At 29.8% G+C, this 18,380-nt stretch overlaps 2 protein-coding genes across 2 annotated transcripts; one reads left to right on the forward strand and one right to left on the reverse strand.

The window, feature by feature from the left end:
• The first annotated feature begins 280 nt into the window (after window positions 1-280).
• On the forward strand, window positions 281-6,212 carry LOC130901272 (U11/U12 small nuclear ribonucleoprotein 35 kDa protein-like). Its single transcript, XM_057812495.1, has 3 exons — window positions 281-497; window positions 549-912; window positions 1,688-6,212. Exons 1-3 carry the CDS (start codon window positions 489-491, stop codon window positions 1,954-1,956), a joined length of 642 nt encoding a protein of 213 aa, XP_057668478.1. The 5' UTR covers window positions 281-488; the 3' UTR covers window positions 1,957-6,212.
• On the reverse strand, window positions 3,966-14,888 carry LOC130901271 (PC4 and SFRS1-interacting protein-like). Its single transcript, XM_057812494.1, has 12 exons — window positions 14,644-14,888; window positions 14,533-14,588; window positions 11,530-11,689; window positions 9,850-10,000; window positions 9,119-9,284; window positions 8,887-9,043; window positions 8,351-8,387; window positions 7,918-8,297; window positions 7,203-7,427; window positions 6,999-7,131; window positions 4,283-4,332; window positions 3,966-4,220 (listed from the first exon to the last, which is right to left on the reverse strand). Exons 1-12 carry the CDS (start codon window positions 14,716-14,718, stop codon window positions 4,134-4,136), a joined length of 1,677 nt encoding a protein of 558 aa, XP_057668477.1. The 5' UTR covers window positions 14,719-14,888; the 3' UTR covers window positions 3,966-4,133.
• Window positions 14,889-18,380: the final 3,492 nt, after the last annotated feature.

The following is an 18,380-nucleotide window of genomic DNA, read 5'->3' on the forward strand; positions in this document are numbered from 1 at the left end:
ATTGAAGATTATCACATGAATAATGAGCGAGTATACTATCTTGTAACCAGACTCTAACATCTGGTAAGTTAGGGTTGTTGACATTTAGAAACATATTGACAAAGACTGATATAACTTCTGTTTACAGAAATTGTAGATTCCCTGTAAGATTTTATTGAAAAAAATAAGGACCAATAATTGTGTGACAGCACAATGAAATTTTTCCATAACCAATCGCCCCCTGTATAACTGTTATCTATGGATTCCATGGCAGAAAAATTTCATTTTATCTATGCATTACAGGTCTAGAGGATGAACATTTAAACTATGGAGTGTACTACACTCCATAATTTAAACTGTAGCTGTATGGGATGTGGTTGACCTATGGCTGTAGGCCTCACAAGTATAGACCATAGATGAACCACATACGTATAGACCATGCAAAAATTTTATAAACAAATTTTTGTCCATGGCATAAGTTGTGTTGTTTGCGATCTATAATATTAACAATGTCCAAGGTAAAAAGTATCAACTTATACGTAACTCATTTATAAATGATTTCATTTCAGGAAACAAATATCGAAGAATGGTCAAAATATGCAAAATATTATGATCCTATTAAAATTGGTTCAATCGATGGTACTGATACAGAACCTCATGACAGAGCTATAGAAAGAGCAATACGATCAACCTATGTACCAAATAGGCACGTTAAAGGAAAACCTGGATGTACTATTTTTGTTAGTAGATTAAATTACAAAATAACTAAAGAAACCATCAAAGAAATATTTTCGAAATACGGAAAATTGAGGAGATTTAGATTAGTTAAAGACATTGTAACAGGTATGCCTAAAGGTTATGCTTTTATTGAATATGAAAATGAAAGTTCTGCAGAGGATGCCTATCGTGAGGCAAACAAAATGAATATAGAAGGTAAGAAATATTTTCTTGAATGTATATATGGAGATTATTTTTTTGTAATTTTACAATTTTTAATATATTTGTAAAAAAGATAATATCTATTTAGTAAATTTTCAATATACGCACAACTTTTTGAAGTAGTTCCAGTTAACATAGGTATTTTTATGTTTACAACTAGCATTGGATTGAGAAGGTGCTCAAATCGACCTGGGCCCACTCAAGAAAACCAAAATCAGCTCCATCTTTTTTAAATGTTTTAAATTAATATACTAATAAAAATTAGTTTTAAATTAAATATAAATTATAAGTAAAAATAAATTGAAATCTTTTTTCTTAAACTATGTAAATTTTTCATTGAAAAAACTTCTTTCTTGATTTAGGTGGCAAATTTATCATTTATTCATTCAAAATTCGTTGTAAAACTATATACATTTTTTATTCTATTTAAAACTGAGAACGACCTTTCTGCTTCACAATTCACTCTAGGTGTCATAACGAGCAATCGGTAGGCTAGATATACATTTGGAAAAGTTTTTATCATTTGCAGGACCCCTTCCTGCTCGGGATCTGGGGCTTCAGCCCCCCTAAATCCAACACTGTTTATGACATTCAATTCTCCTTAATGCCATCATTAACAAGGCATAGATTCTTTCCTTCATTATTTTAATAGATGTTCATTGTTACTTTGGATCAGAAAATGATATTGATACAGGCCAGCTAGAGATATCTTGTGTGTTTCTTAGGATGTACTGTTATTTGTAAATTTAAGTTCAAAACTTATTTTTAGGCAGTGTAATATTTGTTGATTTTGAGTGTGGTCGCTTATTGAAAGGTTGGAAACCTAGAAGACTTGGAGGTGGTTTTGGTGGACAAAAAGAATCTGGACAATTAAGATTTGGAGGTAGAGATAGACCATTTAAAAAACCTATTAGTATTGAAATCAAAGAGCAGGAAGAACGTAGAAAAAGAGAACAAAGAAAACTGGCATCAAAAGAAGAAAGGGATAGAGACAGGTATAGAAGAAAAAGGCCAAGATCTCCAAGAAGTAGAAGTTAAAACTGTATTTGTATGTTCTAATATTTTCAATATATTTATATTTTCAATTAAAATTTTGGTGAATGGCTTTATTTGCAAATCTGTCAAGATGAGAGCAGTTACAATAATTTTGAAAAAATATAGGAAGATATGAGGATTTCAAGTACTACACTAAAGTTAGAGAAATCTTTAAAATTTTGATATTTTGCTCAGATAGGATTTGTTTTATTAATATTTTATCATAACTAATAAATGCAAAACAAAACATGTGGTTCAGTATATAATATGAAAATAAATTATTACTGTTATGAATTAAACAAGACAATAGTCATTTTAATGAGTGTTAAAAGTTATGTTATATTTTGTGAGTGGAAACTTTTGTGAAATGAGCAGAGCGAAATGAATAATTTTATAAACAAAATAAAATCTAGTAAGTCAACATCTTCACCAACAATAGTTGCCAAGTTGAATACTCTATTACTATTTCGATTACATCAACATCATTATTAGTTAGAGCAATATTTTTGCACAATAAATTTTTTTTCAATATTGAAAAGAACCAAGACTTATTGTGAACAATAGATTTCTTTATACACCGATTTTTATGAAAATTTAGATTCAAGCAATATTTATCCTCTTCTTCAATATATACACTGTGCCGAGTGTGCATCTTTAAGGGGTGAAAACTAACTCTTTTAAAATAAATTTGAAAATTTTAGGTTCCAAGTCAAAATATTAAGTTGAAATTGATTAGTTGCACATCACTTTAACCCCTTAAACTCATTTCTTGAGAGCAGCAAATATTAAAATTTTTTTAGTATATCTTGAAATAATTAAAATTGCTTCATATTAAATTTAAATCATTTGAATGAAACTATTGTTGAACTAGACACTTTAACCCTAATAAATCATCTTGAGATTATTATTTATAAAAAAAAATTGCAACCATTTTTTTCATTATAGGCAATACTATAACACTTAATTCATAACAAATTAAACACATTTCATTCCTAATATAAAATTTGTGGTTATTTAAATATTTCTACCTTTACAAAAACCCCAAATTACCAAAGATATGAAAAATATATTTATAATTTCTATTCGTACAATGACAAAAAATAATGAAAATTTAGTACACTTAATATACAGTCATAACCTTCACAGAACAGTGGCATATAGGGGGGCTCAAAATATTACTTAGCTCTATACCAAGTTGCATCTTTTAGGAGGTATAGTTCATGGTTTTAGATTTTTTCATAAAAATTAAAATTGTTATTTATGATGTGAGTATTAAAAGTGATGATTTATTTTGTGAATGAAAAATGAAATAACTTAAAAATATCATATACCATTCTTTGTATAACTGCCCTATTTTAATAAAAATAGGCGAATTTGGAATGATATTAAAGGTCAAAATGCATTTTAATATTCAAATAATCCCAAAATGTTGAAAATATTTTTAACCCACTTCCCCATGAAAAATTATGAAATGCTTAACGCAAGAAACTAATGTTAAAGTTTTTGTAAGTTGAAATTCTAACAAAAAACAACGCGCTGATCAAAAACTGATACAAATCTTATTTGTGTGATGAATCAAAAGTGTATGAGGTTGTGTTGAGGAACACATCAACTAAGCTCTTCATAGCGATTTTTTTCTCAAATTCGTTGTAATGTTTTAAGTTTAAAAAATCGAATTATCTATTTATTTTGCTGAGAAGTCTGTGTAGGTGAAGCTCTATAATATAATTTTTGAAGACCTCTAGTCTATATAGTTTATCAGTAATTTATGATGCTAAGATAGAACTGTAAAGATTATGACCAATCATAACTAGTGAATGACCTTCCTCAATTTTGTTCACAAGCAAAGTAACTTTTTTTTGATAAAGTTTAGAATAGCGAGGGGCGATTTCTTTGACATTATTCAAAAGTCATGATTTAACTTCTAGCTGTAATAAGTTTGATTGACGAATTTTATGCCCATTAATGATACATGTAGTTCAGGTTCACATTGCATATGGAATAAATAAAAGTTTTACTTGTTTTAATACTCTTTATTAAAAATATGAACATTTGGGATCATGTCAGCAAATAGAAAATGAATATGTATTTACAATTTTCAAAGTTTTTTCAAAAGTAATATTTCTTGTATCGAAAAAATAGATATTTTCTTATTATATACAAAACTGCAAAATGTAATTCTAACTAGTTTTATCTGCTACTTCAGTAGTTCCATTTACTACTTTTTCTTGTTCCTCTGAAGTAATATTAGAGTCTTCGGTATTTTCCTACAAAAAAGTTAATATGAGGTATATCCTGTATAACACATATTGTTTACAAGTACTACTACCTTTTCGTTTTCTTTTTCTTCCAGGCGATTAAGAAATGCTATACGAGATCCTAGAAAAGTTTTAAAAAATTGTCAAAGGCAAAAAAAAACTTTTGATAGTTATTGAATTAAAGTTAAAATGTTAATCCATAAGAATTCTTCAAAATCTTACAGAACAGAACATTATTAAATATTGATTTAAAATTACTACATAATACACCTATGGACTGGTATTCTCAACATACAAACTTTATCGCGCCATTGACGGTTAAAACAAACCCAACATCAGTTTTTCTTATGTAAATAAGGTAATATCTTTGTGTAGAAACATAATAGAACTATATGCGTCGCTACGATTAGTACTGGTAAAATTAAACCCCCAAGGAATAAAAAAATACAATGATTCCCTATAAACAGATATTAGAAGTGCACTTTTATTTTCTAAAGTACATAATATGCGTAACGGTCTTTTTCTTTATACATCGGTAGAAAGCAAGGATGTAACAAAAGTGGTTATATCATAATTTTAAAATTTGAGTTATCGGAATCGGAGGCAGATGAGAAATCTGCTGTACTTTGTCCATTCGTTTATCTTTTTGACAGCTACCTCGGAATGTAACTTTTGTTTTCAACCTATCAAAAGAGAGTGAACAAATGGTCAATCAAAATCCTCTCGAGCAAAATAGAGGTTTAGCAGTTTTATCATTCACATTTTATGTTGGTATTGAATTATTATAGATGTATAACGACAATATCTATCATAATGTTTTAATACTAATGGAAAATAGTAAAACATCTGAAAATTATATCAGCATCTTTAATTTCAGTACTCAGAAATAAATGAAAAATTAAATCTCATACAACTTATAAATTGAACCACATGGATTGATTTCAGAAGAAGCAAATTATATTTAACAAACAAAACAGTGAATTTTCTCATTTCGTTAATCTTTTTCTTGAATTACTCAAAGTAACTAACTCGTGCGCGTGTGCTGTAAGACTTAATAAGGATGGAACTTGGTTCATTCCGAATGTCTATTGTAAGTTAAATGTTTATCATATTGTTTCAGCAAATCATTTTTTTTCCTAATCCTAATTTTGCATACTCTCCACAAATATATTCCGTAAAAAACTGATTTCTTATTAAATGATAATTTGGCACCACAGACTGTACAAGACGTCTAATTCCAATGCCTTCTACAAAATTGGAAGGGAAGATATTTCAAACAAACCATTTCATAAATCTATCTATTTCCATTGATTTAGGATTGGAACTACACCATCTTTAATTCCTCATCAAAGTATCGTTGAGAGTAATTTACTTTTTGGCTGCTTGGAGAGGCGTTGAAGTCGAATGCTGTACTGCACTCTTTTCAGTCTAGTTTATTGAATTCTTCATATTCGGAAGGATGTATACACTTATAATGACCTTTCACTGATGTAGTGCCACCCTTTCGTGAAAATATCTTATTACAAAGTTTACACTGCTGTATTCGCGGACACTTGGAAGGAATTTTTGTTTTTTCTTTGGGAATATCGCGAGGTTAGAAAGCGTTAACCTTGTCTCTTAAGAGATCATATGGTTATAAACTGTATACGTCCGATTAATATATATATAATGAAAGTCTAAAATTTGGCGAATACGCTGGTTCTCGGTATGCGGCGTCTTTGATATTGTTTTTTTACATGTTTTTCGCATCGGCTCTTTCTATATTGTTTTTTAGAACCAATTTCCAGGAAGGCCTTTTTATTTATTTGTTTTTTTCTAGAATTCTAGAGATTCCTTTCTAGTATAAATTCGTACTTGTTTAGTAGTGAGAAGTCAGTAAAGAATATGATGTCATTCGGAACACATTTGGATAGACAAGTTACCAGTGAATTTAAGTAAATTATATAAGTTAGTTAAGTCTAGTGTAAATATTTAAATAAAGTAAAATAAACATGTGTGAAATGTGTGTATAAATTCAGACCACTGTTAGAAATAGTTTGAATAAAGAAGAAAAAACATTACAATATGCTAGAATTCACACAATTGTTTGCAAAGATAAGTTCAATGGTTTGAAATGAAATTAATGAAAAAAATTATTTCCTTCTCAGAATTAATCCAACGTCCTCGAAGTTCGAAGTCGACGATCTAATCGCTAGATCATCACGATCTTTTATCACCATAGCCACTAGTTAACCCATTTTTTGAGGATTTTTTATTTGATCCATGTATTGTCAACAGAATTAAATAGATGTGAAAAATTTTAAGTTTGTAAATTAATATAAATACCATCAAGATGGATAAAAAGCTTTGTGAAGAAATTAAGAGAATTAATCACTCTAATTAGTTGGTTCCAAATTAAAAAACATTGTGAAGTTGCTGGATTATGTTATGATTTTATTTTGAAATTATTAATGACTTAATCAAAATCAATTGAGTTGAATGTGATTAAAATTTTAGCGTTGATCCGTACAACTGTATAAAATATTTCATAAGAATAAAAACGAAGATATTTTGGTACCATGAAAAATCAGGCTTAACCATGCAATGAAGGGGACAAGTGGCCAAAAGAAGTGTAGAGAAGTCTGAATAATAATCATACAAGGGAATAAAACAAGTAAGAATAAATCATTTCATTGAAGTTGAGGACAACTGAATTACTTCACTCTTCTCAATAAACACACATTTTAGTTAATTACAAAAAAAATGAGAAATTCATTGAAAATCATTAATAAATTTTAAATAACTTACGTGGTTCAGCACATAAGATGAATATTTCAGTTTCAGTCAATTCTAATTCCTTGCAATCAGCTCTAAATTGATTGACAAGTTCTGTAAATCCTTCGAAAAATCCCGATGAATTTTCAGGTAATTTAACAGTGTTCTGAAAGAAACAAATGACGAATTTAATTTTAAAAACAAATCATCAGAATCATAAAAATTCCAATAACTTACTTGAAACTTTGCATATACTTTTTCAGCCATTTCTCTGATAGTTTCTGCTTGTTTGGTAAATTCATTTAGTGATTCATCGTTCATGTTCCATTCCATAGTATTACCAACGTATTTTCGCAATCTTCTAACCATCTCTACTATATGAAGGTGTTTTTTCAGTACAATATCATCAAAATTAAGTTCACACATTTCTTCTAAGTAACGAATGGCTTCTTTAGGATCAGCCTTGAAAAAGTAAATACTAACATGAATAGTGCAAAATTTTGCGCTAGTTCACATATGTAGATCATCATCACATATAAATTTATAAGTATCTAGAAGAATGAACAATGTTATAAATTATAGAAATTGATAAAATTAGACAATAAGGATAAGAGAAAATAGTTCAGAAATATCACTGTATACATTAGTTACAGATAAAATAGAATGACACCTTTAAAGGATAATAAATATGAACTAGTATATAGTATGTGTCTTATGACCTATATGAAATACTCACTAACCCTATGAATTAGCGCTAGTAGAAAATAAATAAATTTATGTGCTAGACTATACTATTGGATATTCTGTCTCTATCAATCATTATAGACAACCTTATCAATAAAATATGAAAATACTCTAGCATTTTGATGTCACTAAATATAGGTTTGAACTTATGAATATTTCTGTAAATGGTCCAAACTAATAGTAAACAAACTAAGAGGACTAAACATACCTTATCCAAACCCAAGCAATTTTTAATCTTAACGTCAAGGCCAAGTAAATCAGCTTCCAAATTTAACCTCTCTATTCTAACCTTTTTAGCTTCAATATCTTTCATATAAAGTGATTGTTTGATTTCATCTTCTGTTCTTTCGATATTTGGAATGATTATCTCAGCATTATCAACGATTTTACTGTCATCTCCTGACTCAATCTTCTTTTTAGTTTCTAAAACTCTATTAGCCACTGTTTCGTCATAAATGGCGCATTCATATTCGTTTTCAAACGATAACGGCCATTTTAAATGAAGTTTTATTGCCCCCATCGCACCAGACGGAAATTTTACGGCCAATACTTGATTTGGGTGATTATCTCTTGGTTCCATAGGAATACCTAAAATAGTTCATTAGTTTAATTTATTATGATTAAATCAATAAGTTATTCACCTTTATAATAAGATTCCGCTTGCTTCACATGATTTGCCTGGAACAAAATATCAAAAAACATCATTTTACAAAATTGAGTAACAGAATGATGAATCAACATGGAAGTAGAACATTCTTAAAGTGTTGGTTTTGATCTGAGAACAAATCAAACACTATATATTGGTGACAACTTCCATACATAATACATAAGAATAATGATACACCATAACAAACTTGGAAACCACAAATACATTTCAATACCCTCGCTTGGAACCTTAAAGCATATAAGACTGGAAAGATAAAACAAAAAACAGTTGAGAAAGAACATTTTGTTGGAAAAAAATCTCATCATAACAGAGCAAGAAACTGTTAATAACAAAATATAGCATCTGCATTTTATTGATAGGGATAAAAGTAAGGTCAAAATGAAAAAACAAAATATAGTGAAATAATCTCTTCTTTAAGTAATACCAGATGTACTACAAAAAAGAGAATTCCATATCAATGCGATTTTTATATAAACCATTAATACATATTAATAAATAATTTATACTTACATAAGCTAAATTATATCGCAGGACTTTCTCAGCAACTATTTCTAATTTGGAATCTTTCACCTCAGGAGTTTGTTCTTTCAATTCTTCAGTCTCATCATGTTTATCATCACTTTTAGGAACTTCTTCAATCTCTTCTTTTTTAATTTCCTTCTCTATCCTGAATAGTTGAAAATAATATGGTGAAATCAAGTTACAACTTACTGATAAATGCCTATTTGAATTGAATACTTACTGTGGTTCAACTTTATCTTCTTTTACATCTTCAGATTTAGTATTTCCATCTAAGTTTTGCTCTTTCTTTTCTTCTTTAGTTTTAGGTGATTTCGATTTTGGAGACTTTTTAGATATGGATTTTTCAGCCTCTTCCAATTCTTCTGTGAGCTCAATTTTTTTATTTTCTAAAAATAAAGTCCAAAAGAATTTAATTAGTTAGGTCTACTTTCTTTAAAGCTAAGCTTTAAAATTTTTTGTGAAATATTTATCTTTGCAAAGCAGGAGCTGCCATAAGAAAGTTCTTGTCTAAGTTAACGTTATTTTAGACCATAATGAATAACAGCAAAGTAGAAAAACATGGAATAAAATGCTGCATGAATATTGAAAAATAATAAGGCTATACGAAAGATCCCAGATTTGTGACCATATCGATTCAACTTCAAATTACATACTCATTAATATTTCCACATTTGTCAAGTCAAATTTAAAATGTTTTTTAAATTCAAAAGTAGTAGAAAAAGATCCAAATACGAGAAAATCAAGCATGAAGAATTAATGATTTTGTCTTAAGTAAAACAGAATAGTAACTAATTTAAAAAATTAAGAATCATGGCAATATTCTCAAATGCATACACTTTTCACAGGTAAATTGTAATAAAGTTCGTTCAGTGTAAAACAAAGAAGACAATGAAGCAGAACTATTTTTTCAACATTAACTAGCAATATTTGAGATAATTAAAAAAAAAATACCTTCACTAGCTCTTGACAGTCGAGTCGATTTCTTTTTGGGAGTACTTGTTTCAGCTACATTTTCATCGAGAAGAGATCTTTTTCTTTTAGCGAGCATTTTTTTCTCGGATTTTTCATTTGTAGTATTGAGAGTTGATGTATTCTCTGATTCCTAAAAGTAACTTTAATACTTAATATTTTAGTCTAACATATTAACATGTTTGTAGATGTTGTGGATTAATTCATCAAAAATAAAAATTCTCCATTGATTTTTCGAAACCTGAGATAGTGACACTAAACCCTCTAAATATATATGAAATTCTATTATAGAAAACAATTTAATAATTATAAGAACCATTTAAGCAACCACATCAATCAATTGATTGACATATGTTGAATCCAGCATTGAAAGATAACTAAAAATTACTTGTGCTGATTTATAAGAAAAATGAAAGACTACCAAAAGATGTACTTGTTTCCAATCATCAAAATATATAAATTACTTGTAAAAGAATAAAATGTTTGAAAATTTCATTATACATGGTTTGTGAGCTTTAGAATATAAATTCATAAAGACTTGATTTTCTTGAAACATGTACATGATGCCTTGCCAAGCTAACACATAAAATGATCGTCCCGTGACGAGAATAGCTCTAATGGAGGCACAACAGGTCTTAATGTTTCCCCTGTAAACTAGGAATATCTGGCCAATTATTAACTGCACGCTAGTGGTTTATCACTTCCGATTCTACGCACTGAAATAAGATAACAAATTCAATTATGTGTAATTTAATTGGTCACATTTGATGTGATAGTAGTCTAATATACCATTCTATGAAAAATGCTGCATACCTTTTTCAAGTTGGTAAGTAACAGGTTGTTGTTGTGAGATCAGTTCTTATTTTGCAAGTTAGTGTTACATTGTAATAAAGTGAGTGGACTTTGTGGTGAAAATCTCTCAGTATTTTATATTTTTGTAAAACCTAACCAAAAGTTGTGCACTCCACTGTTATAGCTGGTCAATTATTGGGATGCCAATTTTATAAAATTCACTTTTTCCAGATGACCAAAAAAGATTTTTATATATATGTACTGTGGAGGATATGGTAAAATGCCTTGAAAATATAAGAAATTCTGGAAACTGAGAGAAGATGGAATAAACTGAGAAAGTAATATAAGAATGGCATAAGGAAATTGAATAGCACACCAAAAAAATTGCTTCAAGCGAACTTGAACTGAATCACAGGATAATGAAACAGAAATTAGTATAGGAAAAGTAGTATATCAGACAAATGGGATGAAAATATGGCCAGCTCTTGATGTTCTTTGATGTGATCACAATGGTTCACTATTGGCTATTAGTTGGTCATGCTTTCTGGTCAAAAAGTAGAAATGTTACCTTTTTAATTTTTTTTTTCTACTCACCCAAAGGGTATTTTGGAATATATTATTTCCATGTTTCAGTATATAAAGCCAATATTTATTATTTCTGTAAAATTATCTTTTTTATGATTAAAGGAAAAATTTTTTTAGTTAGTACCGCATATACTAGCAATGCATTTAATGATTTATGAAATTTTCTCTAAGAACTACTCTTTACTTGATAAAAAATATGTTTACATGTCACAAAGAATAATTTCAGCTGAGTTACTAAATAAATATTGATTTAGAAAATAATAAGCATTTCATGTTACTACTTACATCATTTTTGTCTGATGAATCATCGCCATCTCCACCATCGATTTTACAAGCTTCATTTATTTGTTCAAAAGCATCGATATAATCTTTACGTTTTAGCGGCTTTTGGAATTTTTCCTTATTTTTCAAATAATAAAAAAGATCCTCACTCTTAATAGAGCCCCTAAAATATAGTGCTGTAGTTGTTTTTTATGACTTCCATCGAAATTATATGCAGGTAAAAAAATAAATATAAATAAGGATGTGATTACAATTATTTACATAATAGATATTTATGTATCAAGGCACTAAAGTCATACTTTTTTCACATCACTAGAGATTAGTTGCTGGGATGTTTAATCGCAACAACCAACCGGATGAGTGACAAAAAGAGACTTTAGCGCATTATACAGGGTGTCCCAGAAATTGCACGCCAGGCTGACACGGGAGGTAGATCAGCTTTAGATCTATCAAATAAAAGCAACATGACCTCAGTAAAAGTTTTTTAGTTTTCGAGATATTAACACTTTTAGGTTTTTTCAGAAATTTTCAAGTACAAAATAATAAAAAAACGGAGTTTGTATATCAGTTTTTGAGGTATGACATATTCATGTTTTAATTTCAACGTATGCCAGTTGTGTCTATTCAAAGTTATTACTATTCCTGTTGATTTAAGAAACACGTTTAAAGCAGCAGGTGGCGCAAGTTATTATCTCATGTTCTATTTTCTAATATTGCGTTTCTTTGATATCTTTTATCATTAACTAGAAAAAATGATATCGACCAAATGGCTAGAATACGGTCCCGATTTAAGGCACTCTTGCCAATCCTTAAAATTTTTATAGTATTATACATCATTACTCCATCCTGTGAAAATTACATTTTCTAAACTAAGAGTTTCTCCAGTCGAAGAAGGAAAAAGACATTGAGCGCTCTGAAATACTAAAAATTACTTATAAGTTTGAAAAATGTAGAAAGTATAAAAAAGGAAGGTAGTAAGATGGGAAGATAACGATCCTGGCTAAAAATTTTGAGACATTGCTCCAAAAAAACACAGGGTAACTCAATCAAAATACGTATTAATATACTGGGTGTCCCAGAAATTGCACGCCAGGCTGACACGGGAGGTAGATCAGCTTTAGATCTATCAAATAAAAGCAACATGACCTCAGTAAAAGTTTTTTAGTTTTCGAGATATTAACACTTTTAGGTTTTTTCAGAAAATCTCTACTTTTTGCCCTATTTTTGTCTGTTATAGGCATAAAAAACCTCTAATTTATAATTCTATGAATATTATACCATTTTTAAAGAGCACTAAGTAGGCTAGTTTTTAAGAACATTTTCTGACTCAGTCTGGTACATTTTTTTTTCACAGTCGCTAACCAAACTTTAGTTAAGGTGTTCGCTTTGAAACAAAAGGTAAGATTGAGTTGTTTTTTTTGTTAATGTCGTGCTACTTTTTATTAAAATGAATACTGGGTTGTCTCAACCAACTATTAGCGGTAGCCCAGAAAAAAAAAGAATTATAAATTAGAGGTTTTTTATGCCCATAACAGACAAAAATAGGGCAAAAAGTAGAGATTTTCTGAAAAAACCTAAAAGTGTTAATATCTCGAAAACTAAAAAACTTTTACTGAGGTCATGTTGCTTTTATTTGATAGATCTAAAGCTGATCTACCTCCCGTGTCAGCCTGGCGTGCAATTTCTGGGACACCCTGTATATTATATGTTTTTCAAAATTGCCCAGATTCAAAAATACTTGGAATTGAACAAACAGAATAGGTTTCGAGTGATTTGTTATAATGGTTGTAAAAGCTGGATAATGTGTAATGGATTGTGTCGAACATAAAGAAAAGGATAACAGCTCAGATACTTCAGTGCTTAGGCATTAAAAAGTGTTGTCATTGTCGATTTCTATCGACCAATCGGCATCAATATTTCACTTCAGTGCCAATTTCGAAAAAAAAATAATTTATGGTATGATTTAAAAAATTGTACTACAGTAAGATATTGGTTGGAGAATAACACCATTCCAAATTCTGTTACATATGGTACTTGTTTCGTGTAATTTAATTGAGATATTGCAGCACAACAATGAGCTATCATTCACGTTGTTAAATCTAAGATTTCTCCACTGTATGTTCACACACTTATTTAGAGATATTTCAGTGTTTATTCAAGAGAGAAAAGCTTATGACCTAAATATCGGTTTGAATGACAGAATGTATTCTGAGACACTTCAATGACATGCATCAATTTATTGACTGATGCATTTCATTTGTTTGATATGTTTTCACTTAACAGTAATGAAGGTATGAGAAAATATTAGTAAATGTATTGAAATTAAATTTTAATTTCATGTAATAAATAATTAAATTTCAATGATCATTTTCAAATAAATAAATTTAAAATGAATGTGAGAGAATAATCGCACAAATTTTTCAGGCTCATGAAAAACTTGTCGGCAAATTTCTATTTATATAGGGTCTTCAAGTTTATTGGTAGCTATATCTCACACTTCCAATTAAGTCAAGACCCACATAATGACAGTTATTCCATTGATTGCCAAAGAAATCATTCTTTTTACTAATAACCATGAAAGATATATTTAATCTTCGAAATAGGTAATTTTGTCAGTCATAGGTTTCTAATAAATTGCCAAATAAGTTCAGAAAAGCTTGAAGAGTTCTGAATAATGTTACAACCACCCATATATTTTTTTAGATTAAATAATTAGGATCAGATCAAGTAAATTCTATTTAAAACTTTGAGTTTTATTATTACAGGATCCTGTACTTCGTTGGGGATGTCTATTGGAACTTCTCATCTAAACATTGAAAGAAAAAAAATCCAAAATATTTTAGCTTAGTTTGAGAACATTTTATATCAATTTTATCATACACTGGGGGGAATATTATTTATTATCATTATAAATCATTTCTTTTCTAGTGCTTAAACTATTCGTAACAATTTAGTTATTTTATTTAGTACTATATAAAAGTTGTGTTACCTTCCTACAATACTTACGTTTCACCAGTGCCATAAAATTCTACATTATATTTCTTTCCATTTTCTCCGACAATCTAGAATAAGTACTTGGTAATGTATTTATATAAAATTGATTCACTTACAACTTACGCGTGCGGGCCATGGGGGATATCCTTTAACTTTGGCGAAAACTTTGTCGCCTACTTTAAAATTGAGTTTCTTCATATTATTTTATATTTAAATTAGACACCTAGTTACTAGATGTGAAGTGCAATTACCGCTACGAATTATTCTATTTAAAAGGTTTGTTAATTACTTTTTCTCAATTTAAAGTCGTAAACAACGACCAAACACTCATTTTTTTAATGGCGCCTATTTTTTGGCATGTGACAAATGACATCACCGTTGAAGCGTTAGTGCTTCTTCTTTTTCTACGTCTTTGCTCGCGTTTGTTTAACAACTTACGAATTGAATTAACGTATATAAGAATTTATATAGCGATACAAATAGTAATCGCATAAACATTAATTGCTAATTTTATTGCAAAATCGACGTTGACACTCATACCTCTTTTTGATGTGGCTGTGCTTAGTTTGATAAAGATAAAACCACAGAGCATACCCTAAGAATAAGTGCAAATTTAGTAGTTATTCATTGGAAACAACATGGCGGATATTCGATGACAGTGCCCTCGATGGTACGTGGCAGAACTAATATATTTTCAACACAGAATATGTAGTGTATTCTATGTTATTAATTTTCAACCATTTTAGTTAAAAAGTTTGTCAGTCAGTGTAATCTTCAATAGTTGTGATTAAATAGTTTCCGTTTCTTCTGTTTAAGTTCGTATGTTTGCTCGTAAAAAAAATATGCACTTTTAATCCTTATAATATACTATTATATACATTTTCAACTAAACCAAGGAAAATTAGATTAGACATGATAACAATATCTGTCGTAATGTATGTAGTTATGACATCATGAGTGACGTTCTCGCCGGACCTCAACGATCTTAATCGCTATGTGGAACGCCCTAAAGAGTATTTCAGGTCAAGGACTCTCCACTTTAGAGTCCTTGATTTCAGGCGCCGTGAACGCTCAGTGGAATGCACCATTACCTTCCAATTGGTTTTCGTTTCTAATGTTTTGAGCAAACTCTCACGTTTAATAATTCTTGCGTGAGTAAAATGATACTTAAAACACTTATACAATGATAAAGTTGGCAATATACATATCTACGATGTATAATATCTATACGTGATCTAGACCCAAGGAAAAATGAGTAAATAAGGTTACGAAATGAGTTCTGTTATAAGCTATCATAACCAGGGGTTTCCACAGTTCAAGTCGAACGTCACAAATTTTTCTAAATATTTTCAACAGAATTAACAGGTTCAATTTTACAAGTTAAGCTCAAGCTTCGGTTTAAACCACACCTTATTGGGTATGTTTTGTGGTTTAAACCACAGGTACCGCTTTTTCACGTTTTATTGATGGTGTTTACTGATTAACTTCCGCTTAAACACTACCTGTCTAGGAGTAATTTAAACTTTTTCAAATTGTTTATATTTTTAAAATATTATAAAGGGCTTTGTAAGATTGATTTGAGATTTGCACTTTATATTTGAATAACTCGAGGATGATGATGAAGAAATTATCAACGTTGTCGTCGCACTGTTATTCGTTCTAGAAAGAATCTTTAAATTGTCCCACATTTATTAAACTTTTTGTGGTTCTATAGAAAACATGACCGTTTTTGTTATTTTCACCATTAAATTCCCTTGCCAACTCCTTCCAATTTTTTCTTTTTCCTTCCCAATTACCATATCATTTTTTTTAAGATTCACCAGTTTCTTTGTATTTCTTCACAAGGTTAACCAATAGCAATACTTCATAGAAATTCTAAGATTTTTTTTCTTTGTTCATTTTTGTTAATACAACTTTCTTAAACAATTCAATTTTAAAAAAACATATCGCAAAAAATTTGGTTATATTTGTGTGTTTAACTGTTGTGATCTGTAGAAATGTTTATTTTTTGTTTAAACTAGAGTTCAAACCATAATTCAATCTTCGGTTTAATCTACAGTTTTACCCTAGCCAATTATAAAATTGGCCCTAAGAATATCTAAATAGTTAATTATACTACACGTGATGTAGGTAACATTTTCTAGCAAGAACAATTTGTTGGAAATAAAGTTCGAGTCTATTAAATATATTTACCTCCCATGAACATTTTTCTCCTTTCTTGAATTTTTAATAATTTAATTCGATACTTTTTGCATAGAATTATGAACAGCTTATACTATGGCATCATAAACATTGTTATTTTATCATCTTCAAGCTGACAGTTTATTATGAAAAATTGAAATTACTGATTTGTACAATAGCCAAATAGACTTGGTTAAAGATGGAAAAATTATGGGAGTCTGAACATATCGTACAAATTGAGAAAAAATTATATATTAATTATTCTTAGTTTGACTTTGTAGAAGAAATAGAAAAATGAAGGTTTTTCCTATTTTTTTTGTTGAAGCTTAATCAATGAAGGGTCCTTTTCAAGTAAATAAGATATGGCAAAATTATAAATCTCCAAGGGTAGTAAGTTGACTTGCACACTGTCGTCAATGACAGTCGATTTGTTACTTAGGTCCTTCAAATCAGGATTATAATGAATCATTTCAATATAATGACTTAATATAAAACATTATCACAACTTACTTGCACACAAAGACATGATTAGTTTATTGATGAAATGAAAACAAACTTAAGTATTTCTTTTAAATCAGAATTTGTCAATTTTATATTTTTGCTACATCTTGATCGGCACGGATGTCACTTTGTTATACTATGTTAGTTATGTCGCTACTACAGGATGCTTCCAGCGTTGGACGCATCGTGTGGTCGTAGTGCGCATGTCATTCGACGAATGTTTAGTTTCCAACGTTGACTCGTACCCAAAGGAGTACCCTACATTGGAATGAAGTTGGAACCAAAACTTCTTGTCCTCTTGCGCTTGCATGAGTATTTTGTATGAAAAACATTTATTTCTATTGGTAAATGTAATTCTACGATTTTATTTGAATACCTTTATAGAGTACACACAATTAGGACAGTAATTATAATATATTTTTCATGTTTTTCTATGTTGTCTGGTGGGTATTTGTTAAGTAAGCAACAAATAAGATTTTATTTCGTATAATAAATAGAGTAGGTATTATTCAATATCCAATATCCATAATGGCAACACAGACATCGGGTTCAAGAAGGGCTTATCGCCTGCTGTGATATCTTGAATACATTTGCAAGGCTAGTAAAGGAATTACTACTAGCTAAAAATCGAAGAGTGACTGTTTATATACCATTTTTGAATCGATATTGCTTTCCTCATGCTGGTATCTTCTTTTCTTACTTTTGGTCAAATTTTTGAGATAATAAATTCTAAATCTTCTGCTGATAGTATAACTACAGTCGCCGCAACTGCAATTATTTCATCATCCATTTTTCGCTTCTGTTGTTATGTGAAACTTTACTATTGTCAGAAGACTGGCAGCTCGTGTACACTATATATTTTTCCACGCATGTCTACAGCGTTGCGTCCAGTCTTCATTCAATTTTCAGTCAACGTGAATATTGGTGTATCGTGTAGTTGCAGCACTGCATCAAGCCTTTCTTCCAACTATCGGCCAACGTTGGAACGCCAATGTTGTCACAAACGTTGGACGCATCGACTTTATTGGATGTAAGCAACCTTTTTAGCGCATTTTTTAAAAAACACGCACTATTACCAGCGTTTGGTACGTCCGTTTGTCTGTTGCAGTGATATCTCCTCACAGGAAACATGTAGCCAGCTCGAGATTTTTGCATTTAATTCCTGTATAGCTGTAAAT

Source organism: Diorhabda carinulata, chromosome X (genome assembly GCF_026250575.1).
Source record: "Diorhabda carinulata isolate Delta chromosome X, icDioCari1.1, whole genome shotgun sequence".
In the NCBI taxonomy this organism is placed as follows: Eukaryota; Metazoa; Arthropoda; class Insecta; order Coleoptera; family Chrysomelidae; genus Diorhabda; species Diorhabda carinulata.

Excerpts from the sequence above, each read along its gene's own strand:
- LOC130901272 (XM_057812495.1), top strand. Across the intron at positions 913-1,687 it reads AAACAAAATGAATATAGAAG|GCAGTGTAATATTTGTTGAT; the intron begins GTAAGAAATATT and ends ACTTATTTTTAG.
- LOC130901271 (XM_057812494.1), bottom strand. The coding sequence starts at position 14,718 with ATGAAGAAACTCAATTTTAAAGTAGGCGACAAAGTTTTCGCCAAAGTT. Across the intron at positions 14,589-14,643 it reads ATCCCCCATGGCCCGCACGC|ATTGTCGGAGAAAATGGAAA; the intron begins GTAAGTTGTAAG and ends TACTTATTCTAG. Across the intron at positions 10,001-11,529 it reads ATTCATCAGACAAAAATGAT|GAATCAGAGAATACATCAAC; the intron begins GTAAGTAGTAAC and ends AGTTACTTTTAG.